General features: G+C 39.7%; 1 protein-coding gene across 1 annotated transcript in view; it reads right to left on the bottom strand.

Annotated features, from left to right (window-relative positions):
* The window catches only part of LOC114662906 (major facilitator superfamily domain-containing protein 12-like), a 120,522-nt gene that overhangs the window by 49,852 nt on the left and 55,575 nt on the right, over positions 1–15,095 (bottom strand). The window contains exons 3-5 of the mRNA XM_028816637.2: positions 14,392–14,524; positions 4,789–4,974; positions 941–1,033 (exon numbers count right to left, since the gene is read on the bottom strand). Of these exons, the coding sequence (XP_028672470.1) occupies positions 941–1,033; positions 4,789–4,974; positions 14,392–14,524 (412 nt within the window). The remainder of the gene's footprint in view (positions 1–940; positions 1,034–4,788; positions 4,975–14,391; positions 14,525–15,095) is intronic.

Genomic DNA, 15,095 nt, shown 5'->3' with positions numbered 1-15,095 from the left:
TGTCCGTTTATTGATATATCCTGTCAATTTGTTTTTACTGAATAACAAGTTCATCATAAAAAAAATATACAGTGGAGAGCCATGTTAATTTTGTCTTCAACAAATGTTTTGATGCAGTAATCAAACTGAGGGGCGCTCAAGAAAAGAGTCTGTTACAGACACGAGATCAAGAAGAATTAAGACTTTAAATGTCTTCACCATAACAGAGGTTTGTGTCTCAGGTCAGTAATAACATTTTGCTTTTTGGGTACCAAGATAATTGTGGTTCAGGTGATTGGCTAGAGAATATCAGCCACAGGCATAGGAGACTTACATTTGTGCTAAGTTGTCATTTGTCGCTCTTTTCTAACATGGAAACAATTGCTGGCGCAAAAAAATAAATTCTGCTCAGGTGTGTTCTTGTACTTGCATTTGCCATTGTTAACTTCTCTGCCTAGCCTTATCACACTTTCTCCAATACCGGCACCATCTCAATGTAAAATATGCAAATAATTATCACTTACAGATGCAGACCCATTATGGTGACAGCTTTCAGCTTTGGTCACATTGGCATTCCAAAGGAAACAGCTTGAGAACCTCTTTATTCATTTAGGTTCACCAGAATCATATATAACAAGTCAGGCCATCGTGAATCCCACCCCACTATCCCAGCTACTTTTATGTGGGCCCTTTTTTATGCACAACTACTCGTGGGCATTAACTCCTCCCTGACACCATTTCTCATGGCAGTTATTTTTCCCCAAATATTTCCATGATACTAAATCCAGTTTTTTGTTATGATTTGGGATGTTTAGGTCATGTATTTTTTTATTGTAAATACCCTGAGTCTTATTTTACTTACTGATCATTTTTGAAGTTTAAAGTGTATTAGACATAGCAGTAAATAAAGGAAAGTTTTGTTCTTACAGGTGTTGACATCAGTGCTGACTTTCAAGCATACCTTTGGTAACATGAGGGAGTTGATCAAATACATGGAAATGTAGGTTTGAGACAAGTTCACAATCAGTCGAGTGCACATGTAGAGTAAGGCCACCTATGAAAAAAAAGAACACAGATGAATATTGTGTCACATTTCTCCCAATGCATGTGTTTAGAACATTAAGCTAGTGGAGGAAAGGGGCCTAACGGTCAGCCTCATGTGACCATATTCTGCACCTTATAAGGCAAACGCAGGACTTTTACGAATAATGTTGCTGTTATCTTTTGTTGTTAGGGTATTGAACAGCTTTTCAGACATATTATGTACAGTGATCCCCCGCTATATCGCGGTTCAGTTATCACGCCCCCGCTACATCACGGATTTATTAATATTATTATTATTACTAGGGGGCCGCCCCCTGCTTGATTCGCTCGCTGACCCCTGGGTTTGGTTTATCGGATAAACAATTTAAAGAGATTGTTATTTTCATGGGAATTGTTACATATGCATTATTTTCATTTTTACTTTAAAACTTTTGTAAAAACAATATTTATCCTTCATTTCCTGCCCTGGGCATGGTTAAACCTCTTTCGTGCGGGACTTATAACGCTGCTTGTGTTGTGCAGGGTGGGGTCTGAATGCATGCTAAAGAGATGCGATTGGTTCAGCTGGTGTCTTGAGGCTGGCCAGCTGTGTGTTGTGCCTGTCACGCTTTGCGTCAATCACTTAAAAGCCTGTACAGCAGCTCTCCTTTTGTCACTTCGTGTCTCTGCCGCTAGTGCACTGAAGGAGAAGGAGGAGGAAGAGGTGGGGTGTGAGGACTGAACGCACACTGGCTTGCTGCAGCTGGTGAGCTGCATGTTCTGCTCGTTGTTGTTTTAAGAGCTGGAAGCACCTGAAGTGTGTCTGCCAAAAGCATTCCAACAACTGCTAGGTTAGATGTCCGTGAACTTATTTTAAATTGTTTGTAAGTAGGGCGTGACGTGCAAAAGGTCACCGTCTCACGGGTTTTGCTTCCTAAGGTTGTAATGTCTAGTCTTGCGTGTCGTCAAAGTGTCTCTCCGAGATGACCAGGGGCCTCATGTATAAACGGTGCGTACGCACAGAAATGTTGCGTACAAACATTTCCACACTCAAATTGCGATGTATAAAACCTAAACTTGGCGTAAAGCCAAGCACATTTCCACGGTACCTCATACCCCGGCGTACGCAATTTCTCTGCTCAGTTTTGCAGACTGGCGGCACCCAGCATCAAAGCAGTGCTACTGTTCCTGTGTGGTTACCCTTTCTTTCTTAGACCCACGTTCCTGACACGGCTTTATAAATACACTGAAATTAACTGCATATTGTTTATTAGTGTAATGCATCTGATTGTAATTAACCTGCAGCAATATAATGGTCCAGGGAATAGCCATAGTATTACAAACACCAGAACTGCTTTAGCGTTGTAACTCTCACTGCATCTTCTTTCAGCTGTTCCCGTTAAGGGTTGCCACAGCAGATCATCTTTTTCCATATTACTCTCACTGCACCACTCGGAGTATTTATATCACTGTATCTGAGTGGGGAATCACATTAGCAGCTGATTGGAAAGAGAATTGTCGGTATACAGCATCAAGCACACGCTGCCTGAGCCACGGCAAAACACTTTGGAGACTTTCCTGTACTGACTTCGCGGTTTAGAAACAGTTTCATCCCAAGAACTCTAAACGCACTCAATCAGTCCATCAAGTGCTCCTTGTAGAACTGTTTACTTATAACTACAATCACCTCACTGTAAACTTGCACTACAGTTATAATATTGCACAACCTGCGCCACTTTATAAAGCGCGTATTTACATATGATGACGGTATTCATTTTTAAGATGAAATGCAGCAAAATATGTTGATTATATTATACAGATAAAACTTTAACTTCATTTAAATAATCTGTATTGTTAATAATTAAACATGTGAGGACACGGTGCCGCAGTGCTAGCTAGTTCATGGATAGCTCCTGCCTTGCGCTGTATTATCGCTGGTGCTGACACGACACTGGAAGGATACACGGACAGAATAATTAAACATGGACTGCGAAGATATTTCAATGTTCCTTAAAAGTTTTGAAGAATCTGCGTTTTAAGCTTACAGATGGCTTAACGTCTATTATAGAGCCGATTGTGTGGCGATTGGGTATTTGGAGAAAGAAAAGTAAGGACAGGAATTGGCAGTTAGTATGTTTGAAAGAGACAGTACTTCTGTAATAAATTATTTCATCGAAGGTCGCACATGGCGCAGCAAGCCTCTTGCGTGAGATATGAACAAACACTGCGCCACCGTGTTCCCATTTTTAATAACATGCTTTCATTCCTATCATCATGAAAAAGATATCACGTATACATCTCAGTATTTTAATTATTCAGAGAGCTGTAATATCACGAATGTGATGGATTCTGTGTCCTGTCGGAGAAAGACAAAGAACGGAAGCACATAGTGATTCACACACATAGAGCACATAGAAGATCAAACACAGAACAAAGTATTTAACGTGCTACTTGAGAAACTAGTAAAATAAACGATTTTAAGATGAAGTTTATGATGTTCTACTTTAATGACAAAATAAACTACGTGATTAGAGTGGAAATTTTGAGATTAAAGTTGACATTTCGTGCTTTTTTTCCCCATTGTGTGCCTATTTTTTTCTCTGTACCCTAATAAGCTTTCATATGACACTCAGACGGTGGGCTACGACTTGCCTTTTCACGCCGACTTTGATATGTGACAACTTTTTTATTTCGGGCACTGTGTGACTTTGTGAACTTGAGTTTTCGAGTTTCTCCGACACTCTGTCACTTGATCAACTTCATTTTGTTGATTATTCCACTGTTTAAACCAACAAATAGTACGTTTTTCCTTTGCCTCCACTTGGTATTCACTGAAATTCTTATATTTTCCCCCGTGCTTTTCCCATTGTCTTTTCACAGAAGGCTATTTATATCGATTTGCATATTCAAAGAGGCATAATTCTGGGAGGAGTTGGGGCGGGACAGAAGGCGTGTGCACGTGCGTTACTTTTCACGCTGATCGGGATTTATGTAGCGGAAGAACGTGAAAGTTTGTGTACGCACAGATTCCTGCATCTGGATTTGTCTGTGCGTATGCACATTCCCACTTTTGTGCTTATGCCATGTTATAGTGTGAGTTCTACGCACGCCGTTATACATGAGGCCCCTGGTCTCGATCTCTTCGCTCAACTCCCCCGGAGGCACACTACGCTCCTGCCACTTCGCGTCTCTCCTGCTCGCGTTGTTAAGGGTGGGAGCTGAACACGCGCTAAGCAGAAGTGGACGGATCAGCTACTGGCTTTGCGCTGCTTCTGCCAAGATGGCTGTTCTGCTTGTCGATCTGCGCGTCGATCATTTAAAAGCCTGTACAGCAGCTGTCCTTCTGTCTCACTGCCTTGTCTTGCATGACCATTAAGTCTCTCGTGGGATGTCAAATTGTCTTCTGAGAAGATCAAGTCTCGTCTTCCTGGTCTCCCTGTCAAGATTTTTTTTACAATAGAGATGTTACTCATATCCTTAGCCCGACATCTACATATCATATGTGTTTACAAAGTGTGTTTTAATACGTTTACATGTGTTAGTTTAGTGTGTGGGAGGGGTATTTTAAGGCTTAAACTATAAAAATATGTTTATTTATATGGTCTTTCTATATCGCGGATTTTCACCTATCGCTGATGGGTCTGGAACGTAACTTCCACAATAAGGGGGGATCACTATATATTTAAGTAAAAACTGTTATTTCTGCTTGTTTGGTAGTAGCTTGTAAAGCAAAATTTGGACACTACAATGAAGGACTACAGATGCCTTACCTGAAGAGGTCCTCACCTGGTAGAATGCAGGTTCAAAGAGCCAGTGTTTCCACCTGAGCAGCTGCTGGGGTTGAGAAATCAGAGGCTGAGTTTCACCAACAATTGAAGGTTCAGTCTCAAAATTTGGCCCATTCTCTTTGGTTCCAATGTGGAACAGTATGGAGAATATGGCTCCTATCCCTACTACTGACAGTGCCAAATTCTGGAAAACAGAAAGAAAGTAAAAGGAAAATAATTAAGGCAATGACTGAATAAGCTTAAATTCATCTTTTTAATTTAAATTCAACAGTTGTTCTGGGTAAATAAAAAAAAACAATGCTCTGTACAAATTAATTACAATTGGTGCAACTGCAAAAATTGCATTAAATAAAACCATGAGCATGAAAGCTTTTACAAGCAGTCTTACAAGATGGTGCAGATTGCCAAGATAACATAAACCAAAAAGACTAAAACAGGCTGGCAAAAAATTGATTATTGTGCTGATGTTTGTAGGGTCACCCATGAAAGTAATATTTTAAGATTGCAAGATAAGCATTCAAACTTAAATATTCACACTTTTATTGAATTCTGGCTTTGGCTGTTTAGTGCGGTCAGTAAGGCCATTCTGACTATCACAAGAGCGGTCACACTCATAAGGCATCTTGGAAATGAAGGGACTAGTCCTTGAAATCAGCCAGGGCAGAGACGTGAGCAGATCCATCCAGGCTGTTGCTTGCCCTCTTGAAATGAGTTACACTCTGGGATCTTAGAACACCCATCATACATTTCTTCTGTATGTGTTCTTCACGGTTTACCTCAGCAGATGGTGAGCTATTCAACTTTAAAAAGCCTTTGTGAAATGCTGGAGCAGGCGTGCTGAAGCTTGGAAAACAATGTTGAAAAATTATGTGTGCTCCCCTAATAAAATGCATCATCAATACTTCACAAATGGGGGGACCGGATATGTGGCAAAAGAAGTCTCTCTATTATATAAAAAAAATCCTGGGACGAGATGAGACTTTTTCAGAAAGACAATTTCAAGTCCTGAGAGACGAGACATTGTGCCTAGAGATTTAACTACGCTCACAGTCCACTCACCTCGCACTTTGTGTAAATGCTATTGTCAGACACAGTTCCTGTGCTCTCAGCTCTTATAAATTTTTGCAGGGGTGGAAATAAAAGACAAAGATTAGAAGACAAAAGTAGAACATCGTAAAGAGGTTCAAAAACATTGGCGCAATAAACATGTAGAGCAGGTTAGAGATTATTAAAGTACTAAAATTCGAAGTCTCAAAAAACTGATAGTAAAGATCGCATTAGCGCTAACAAACAGAAATTATTACTTGGTGAAATAACGGAACAGTGAAAAGAGATCGAATATATGGTCATAGGTGATATGACAGAAGTATGTAGATATTGTTTGGCTTTAAACTTTAAGTTGGAGACTAGTAGCTTGTCTAATTCGTGTTGCCATCTGGGAAAAGTAGTGGTACTTCCCAATGAAGTGGTGAATCCGTGAGAAATAAAACATTTTTTATTTGGTGAAAGGGAAATCCACAAACACTACAGGCAAAATATCTGAATCTACAATAATCTGTTTGCATTCGCATCATTTAATGCTTAAAACGTAGAGTTACACGATTCAGGACCATACGCTATGAGAATCTGTGGTCCTGCAATAATTAAAGCTACTACAAGTTTAATTTCAAAGAAACCACAATTCGGTCAGGTTTAGATTTATGATCACGGAGAAGGGATGCAACAAAGAATCGAAAGAGTTAAACGATCAGACGTATTAGAAATTCTACAGCCAATAATGGATACAAATCCATATGTCCAAAAGTAGCGCTCTTTACACGAAATTTATCTGACAAACACAGACAATGAAGTTTTCTTGGATTTCTATATGAATCCGAAAGATCAAAGTCACATTTATAATAAACCACCATGTGACGAATTGTCAGTGATTAAAGACGGAGATATCAAACACAGAGTTGATATTCTTGTTTATCCAAAGGCATAGCATGATTTGTCGCAAGCGGCAGATCCGGGAAATGAAGAGCGCATAGGGCCTGCACGGGGGTTGGTGAGCGAAGCGAGCAGGGGGCAGACAACCCCAATTCCAAAAAAAAAAAAAAGTAGAAACAGTATTGAAAATGTTAATAGAAACAATAAGGAGCAATTTGTACATTTACAGTGCTGTGAAAAAGTATTTGCCCCCTTCCTGATTTCTTTTGTTTTGCATGTTTATCACACTTAAATGTTTCAATTCATCAAATAAATATTAGAGAAAGATAACCCAAGTAAACACAAAATGCAGTTTTTAAGTGATTATTTTATTTATTAAGGAAAAAAAACTATCCAAACCTACATGGCCTTATGTGAAAAAGTAATTGCCCCCTAAACCTAATAACTGGTTGTGCCACCCTTAGCAACAACAACTGCAGTCAAGCATCTGCAATAGCTGGCAATGAGTCTTTCACATCGCTGTGGAGGAATTTTGGCCCACTCTTCTTTGCAGAATTGTTTCAATTCAGCCACGTTGGAGGGTTTTCAAGCATGAACTGCTTTTTGAAGGTCATGCCACAGTATCTCAATTGGATTCAAGTCCGGACTTTGACTAGGCCACTCCAAAACCTTCATTTTGTTTTGTTTTTTTTAAGCCATTCAGAGGTGGACTTGCTGGTGTGTTTTGGATGATCATTGTCCTGCTGCAGAACACAACTGCGCTTCAGCCTGGGGTCATGAACTGATGGCCAGACATTCTCCGTCAGGATTTATTGGTAGAGAGCAGAATTCATTCTTCCATCAATCACAGCAAATCGTCCAGGCCCTGAAGCAACACACTACCACCACCATATTTGACTGTTGGGATGATGTTCTTTTTCTGAAATGCTGTATTACTTTTACACCAAATGTAATGGGATGCACACCTTCCAAAAAGTTCAAGTTTTGTTTTGTCAGTCCACAGAATATTTTCCCAAAAGTCTTGGGGATCATCAAGATGTTTTTTGTCAAAAGTGAGACGGGCCTTTATGTTCTTTTTGGTCAGCAGTGGTGTTCGCCTTGGAACATTTTTGCCCAATCTCTATCTTATGGTTCAGTCATGAACACTGACCTTAACTGAGACAAGTGAAGCGTGCAGTTTTTTAGATGTTGTTCTGGGTTCTTTTGTGACCTCTTGGCTGAGTCGTCACTGTACTCTTGGGGCAATTTTTGTAGGTCGGCCACTCCTGGGTAGGTTCACCACTGTTCCATGTTTTCTCCATTTGTGGATAATGGCTCTCACCATGGTTCGCTGGATTCCCAAAGCTTTGGAAATGGCTTTGTGACCTTTTCCAGACGGATTGATGTCAATTACTATGTTTCTCATCTTTTCCTGAATTTCTTTAGATCGCCGCATGATGTCTTCCTTTTTGTGATCTTTTGGCCTACTTCACTTTGTCTGACAGGTTCTATTTAAGGTCTGGCAGTAATCAGGCCTGGGTGTGTGGTGATTGAAATTGAACTCTGCTTTCCAAAAATGGGATTAACCACAGTAACTTCATGATTTAACAAGGGGGGCAATTACTTTGTCGCGTAGGGCCATGTAGGTTTGGATGGTTTTTTTTCCCTTAATAAATAAAATCATCACTTAAAAACTGCATTTTGTGTTTACTTAAGTTATCTTTGTCTAACATTTAAATTTACTGATGATCCGAAACATTTAAGTGTGACAAACATGCAAAAAAATAAGAAACCAGGAAGGGGGCAAATACTGCACTTTATATTATTCATTGAATACAAATCAATCAATGGCACTGTGCTTTAAAGATACAGATGTATTTTAAAATTGATGAATATATTCCAAAATAAGTTCCTGTTTTACCCTCCACACAAAAGTCTTAAAGTATAATAATACCAGACGACTTGCCCATCACAGTCAACATTAATAATGGAGAGGAGTTGGAGTACAGGAAGGTTATGGAGGACTTCATCTTGTGCTGCACGGAGAACAACCTGCAACTCAACTGGTGGTGGACCCCCGGAGTGCCAAAGAGCTTCTGAAAACATTCAGGGGGAGGACGTGCAGAGCTCTAAATGCCTGGGGGGTTCACATAAATGACAAACTGGACTGGTGTGACAACACAGTGGCAAGAGTCAGAGCAGACTGGACTACCTAAGGAGACTCAGGTCTTCTGATACATGCAGCAAGCTGCTGGAAATGTTCTACCAGTGCTTAGTATCCAGGGTATTGTTCTACACTGTAGTCTCCTGGCAGAAAGCAACTTGAGCTTAAAAAATGCACAATTCTTATTAACAAAGTCTGCTCCATCAACAGGGCGAACATATGGGAAGCTATTGTGGGAAAAAAAAGAAGAGGATGGCAACATTGCATGCCATCATGAAAAATCCCCTCCATCTCCTCTGGGGGGTGCTCTCCTGGAGCACTTTTAGCCACAGGCTCATTCTACCACGGTGTGCTAAGAAGCACCTTCTGGGGGTCTTTTCTGCCCTCTGCTATCAGGCAATTCAATGCTTCCTCCTGAAGTTCATTTTGAAATACAGTAATCCCTCCTCCATCGCGGGGGTTGCGTTCCAGAGCCACCCGCGAAATAGGAAAATCCGCGAAGTAGAAACCATATGTTTATATGGTTATTTTTAGAATGTCATGCTTGGGTCACAGATTTGCGCAGAAACACAGGAGGTTGTAGAGAGACAGGAACGTTATTCAAACACTGCAAACAAACATTTGTCTCTTTTTCAAAAGTTTAAACTGTGCTCCATGACAAGACAGAGATGACAGTTCTGTCTCACAATTAAAAGAATGCAAACATATCTTCCTTTTCAAAGGAGTGCAAAGCAAGCAGTCAAAAAAAAAATCAATAGGGCTTTTTGGCTTTTAAGTATGCGAAGCACCGCCGGTACAAAGCTGTTGAAGGCGGCAGCTCACACCCCCTCTGTCAGGAGCAGAGAGAGAGTTAGAGAAAGATAGAGAGAGAGATAAAAAAAATCAATACGTGCCCTTTGAGCTTTTAAGTATGCGAAGCTCCGTGCAGCATGTCCTTCAGGAAGCAGCTGCACACAGCCCCCCTGCTCACACCCCCCTACGTCAGCGCAAGAGAGAGAGAGAGAAAGTAAGTTGGGTAGCTTCTCAGCCATCTGCCAATAGCGTCCCTTGTATGAAATCAACTGGGCAAACCAACTGAGGAAGCATGTACCAGAAATTAAAAGACCCATTGTCCGCAGAAACCCGCGAAGCAGCGAAAAATCCGCGATATATATTTAAATATGCTTACATATAAAATCCACGATGGAGTGAAGCCACGAAAGGCGAAGCGCGATATAGCGAGGGATCACTGTATCTGCACAGCATACATTTATTTATTTAATTACTAATTGATTGACGGACTGTGAGTTTGTATCCTTGTTTACGTTTCTGCTGCTGTATGCATCTGAATTTCACCTTGGGATTATGTCATTTTTAGTTAATATATAACAACCTTTTACAATTTATTACAGGTATATATGACGCCATAACTGAATGAATTATTAGACCAGGAGGAAAAGGACTGAATGTAACTGAAGTGTTAACTAAATGTAACTAAATGCTGAAAGCGCAATAGGACTCGGCCTCATCACAGAGAAACTACCAACATCATTTTCCAAGGTTAGAATGGGGTAAATGAGTAACAGACAACCCTCCAGAAAGCGGGGATAAACTGATGGGCAAGCCGAGACCCCGCTCTTATGAAGTGGTGCTAACGAAGGTAAATAAAGTGATCACAATCGAAACGAAGACATTTTGTGGAAATATGAGAGTGGCGTTCGTGTGACCGATCTCGCTAATATGTACAGCATGTCGAAATCCACCATCTCGACAATTTTACAAAGAAAGGATTTGTATAAGGAAACTCCTTCCAAACAATAACCACCATTCCATTTCATTCTCCTCCCCCTCCCTTCAAGGCAAAGATGTTAACTTAAATGGTGAGTACAGTATGAAATTGTTGTTTCTGGTAGGCTAGGCAGTTTTTATAACTTTTTGGTTAGTATATTAGAAAAATTACTGGTGTTTTTGGTAAATTATGCACATTATACAACTCTTTTTTATTAAAAAAAGTTAAGTGTTGCTGTGGGAGGTTCGGAACACATTAAGGGCACTTCCATTATTTCTTATGGGAAAAATAGTCTTGACTTACAACCAACATGAATTACAACCAGCCCTCGTGAACGAATTGAGTTCGTAAGTCAAGGGTCCACTGTATGTGGTAGTTTAAGGATTAAGGAGTGTCCTGAGGAGAGCTACGGAAACTTTACAGGACTGATGAAAGATCAATCACATAGGACTGAATAATTGTTTCCCAAACAGTCAGCATTTTTAAAATAAACGTGTCAAAACAGACATTAAAGGAGGGTGCAGGTGTCCCACCAAAGGAACACGTTACTTTACTCAGAGGAAAACAAACACTTAAAACAAGTTACCTAGAAGTGTGGCTGAAAGGGGTCTCTTCCAACTTTCCATTTAACATCATTTTAGACAGATTTCCTGAATAGGAATTGACTATTGACTGTGATTGTCCAATTAAATTCTTTTCTTATATTGTTTGACTTATTGTTGAAATCTGGATGACAGTTTCATTCAGGATATATATATATATATATATAGATATATATATATATATATATATATATATATATATATATATATATATATATATATATATATATATATATATATACACACATATATCTATACACAGTGGGGCAAAAAAGTATTTAGTCAGCCACCAATTGTGTAAGTTCTCCCACTTAAAAAGATGAGAGAGGCCTGTAATTTTCATCATAGGTATACCACAACTATGAGAGACAAAATGAGAAAAAAAAATCCAGAAAATCACATTGTCTGATTTTTGAAGAATTTATTTGCAAATTATGGTGGAAAAAAAGTATTTGGTCAATAACAAAAGTTTCACCTCAATACTTTGTTATATACCCTTTGTTGGCAATGACAGAGGTCAAACGTTTTCTGTAAGTCTTCACAAGGTTTTCACACACGGTTGCTGGTATTTTGGCCCATTCCTCCATGCAGATCTCCTCTAGAGCAGTGATGTTTTGGGGCTGTCGCTGGGCAACACAGACTTTCAGCTCCCTCCAAAGATTTTCTATGGGGTTGAGATCTGGAGACTGGCTAGGCCACTCCAGGACCTTGAAATGCTTCTTACGAAGCCACTCCTTCATTACCCGGGCGGTGTGTTTGGGATCATTGTCCTGCTGAAAGACCCAGCCACGTTTCATCTTCAATGCCCTTGCTGATGGAAGGAGGTTTTCACTCAAAATCTGACGATACATGGCCCCATTCATTCTTTCCTTTACACGGATCAGTCGTCCTGGTCCCTTTGCAGAAAAACAGCCCTAAAGCATGATGTTTCCACCCCCATGCTTTACAGTAGGTACGGTGTTCTTTGGATGCAACTCAGCATTCTTTCTCCTCCAAACACAATGAGTAGAGTTTTTACCATTTTGGTTTCATTCCTCCTCTGCATCATCCAAATGCTCTCTAGCAAACTTCAGACGGGCCTGCACATGTATTGGCTTAAGCAGGTGGACACGTCTGGCACTGCAGGATTTGAGTCCCTGGCGGCGTAGTGTGTTACTGATGGTAGCCTTTGTTACTTTGGTCCCAGCTCTCTGCAGGTCATTCACTAGGTCCCCCCCCGTGTGGTTCTGGGCTTTTTGCTCACCGTTCTTGTGATCATTTTGAACCCACGGGGTGAGATATTGCGTGGAGCCCCAGATCGAGGGAGATTATCAGTGGTCTTGTATATCTTCCATTTTCTAATATTTGCTCCCACAGTTGATTTCTTCACACCAAGCTGCTTACCTATTGCAGATTCAGTCTTCCCAGCCTGGTGCAGGTCTACAATTTTGTTTCTGGTGTCCTTTGACAGCTCTTTGGTCTTGGCCATAGTGGAGTTTGGAGTGTGACTGTTTGAGGTTGTGGACAGGTGTCTGTTATATTGATAACAAGTTCAAACAGGTGCCATTATTACAGGTAACGAGTGGAGGACAGAGGAGCCTCTTACAGTAGAAGTTACAGGTCTGTGAGAGACAGAAATCTTGCTTGTTTGTAGGTGACCAAATACTTATTTTTCCATCATAATTTGCAAATAAATTCTTTAAAAATCAGACAATGTCATTTTCTGGATTTTGTTTTTCTCATTTTGTCTCTCATAGTTGAGGCATACCTATGATGAAAATTACAGACTTCTCTCATCTTTTTAAGTGGGAGAACTTGCACAATTGGTGGCTGACTAAATACTTTTTTGCCCCTATATATATATATAGATATATATAAAGATAGATAGATATATATATATATAGAAAGATATATATATATATATATCTATCTTATATATATATTATATATATACATGGTTGAATAGTTTACTGTCAAATAATGCAAAGAGTACGCGACACGTGTTTCACCCTAATTCTGGGCTCATCAGGCGTACACACTCACTGCATCCCCTCTCGGGAGTCGAACCTCGAACGTCAGCGCCAGAGCCCGAGAGGGGATGCAGTGAGTGTGTACGCCTGATGAGCCCAGAATTAGGGTGAAACACGTGTCGCGTACTCTTTGCATTATTTGACAGTAAAACTATTTCAACCATTCTATGATCTGCTTCTCGCAACTGAAAGAGGGCACCGTGGCGGATGTTAGCCGACTTGCTGAACAACCACAAGCGTTACCTGGTAGGTAACCACCCATACAATCAGATTGTGATTCAGACTACGAATGCCATATATATATATATATCAATATCTATTTGGCACTAAGCTTAGTCTAAATAAAAATTCTTCAATAAATTATTCTTGGGTATCGTACTACATCTTTGTGTGGATGTGCAGTACAGACAGGATCAAGCTACAGAAGAATTTGTTTTTCATTTGTGCTTCTTATTTTGAATTACTTTAGCGGCACACTGCAGGAAAATGAACAGTATAATTGCTGTAAGAGCCATTGGCTAGTTACATAACATACATAAATGTTTTACTAAATGATAGTGCATAATCTATGGGAGGTTCCTATAACCCCATAAGTTGAATTAGTATATTCTAGCTATTTCTAGCTTATCAGACTAAACATTATTCTCAGTGATCAGCCTTGCCATGTGTAAGGTGTAGAGAGCACATGGTTTTAAACCGTGTCTTGCGTACCTTGTGTGCCAAGTAACATGTAAGACAAAGCACTTAATTGAATGTGCTGCGCCGTACGTTTAAAGCATACAGAAGAAGAAGTTAAGAATCTTTAAGTATAGAAAAAACTAAAGTTTTACAAGAAAAGCTAAGTTTAGAGAAGATACATTGTTTCTTTTTTTTTGCCTTTTATTCTACATGTTTAACAACTTTTTTCTTTATTCTTGTGTGGATTGTTTGCTTTGAATTTTCGCTAAATATTTTAGAACAAACTTTTGGACAGAGATTTTTCAGCATGCGTTTTACCTGTGCTTGAACTCGCCTTACACTCCTGGGGTTAACAATAGCAACTGGGAGGGAAAAAGATCTGAAACAAATATTTTGCATCCAGTCAAAAACTATTGGTTTGCCTGAGCAAACTTTACGAAGGAGCTGATGAAACCTTCTCTTACGAACTCACCCTAAAAACAGGAATGTCCACACTTCCTAGACTGTCGGCCAGTGAAGGATCGTTAATCTGCCCATCTTCAAAGTGAAAGAAGAGCCAGGCCACAGCGTAGACCATGATGTTGGCAAAGACTGTGAAGGCGTATCTAAAAGCAAGCAACAAAATCAAGTGATCATTAAGAAAAGCAGAATTTATAAAGTGTATAAGTCACCCAAATTCTTTTACTTTTTCTCCACATAACATTTTTAAAGCAGTCAGTCTCTAGTTCATTTAAAGTGTTTACAACAACAACAACATTTATTTCTAGACATCAATGGATTGCAACGAGTGTAGAATGCAGCTGCTAGAATCTTAACTAGGAAAAGAAAATCTAAGCACATCACACCAGTCTTAGCATCACTACACTGGTTACCTGTGTCATTTAGAATTGACTTACTGCTTATGGTGTGCAAAGCCTTCAATAATTTGCTCCATCTTATATTTCAGAATACCTTACACACCAAATCGTAACCTTAGATCTTCAAATGAGGGTCTGCTTAGAAATCCAAGAGCTAAACTTAAAAGAAGTGGTGAGGTGGCCTTCTGCTGTTATGCACCTCAAATCTGGAATAGCTTGCCGATAGGAATTCGCCAGGCTACTATTGTGGAGCACTTTACAAAAACTGCTAAAAACTCATTATTTTAACATGGCTTTCTCATAGTTTCATTTTTTTTTT

This window comes from Erpetoichthys calabaricus, chromosome 12 (genome assembly GCF_900747795.2).
Source record: "Erpetoichthys calabaricus chromosome 12, fErpCal1.3, whole genome shotgun sequence".
Classification (NCBI taxonomy): domain Eukaryota; kingdom Metazoa; phylum Chordata; class Cladistia; order Polypteriformes; family Polypteridae; genus Erpetoichthys; species Erpetoichthys calabaricus.
This window is presented reverse-complemented; position numbering and strand designations above follow the sequence as displayed.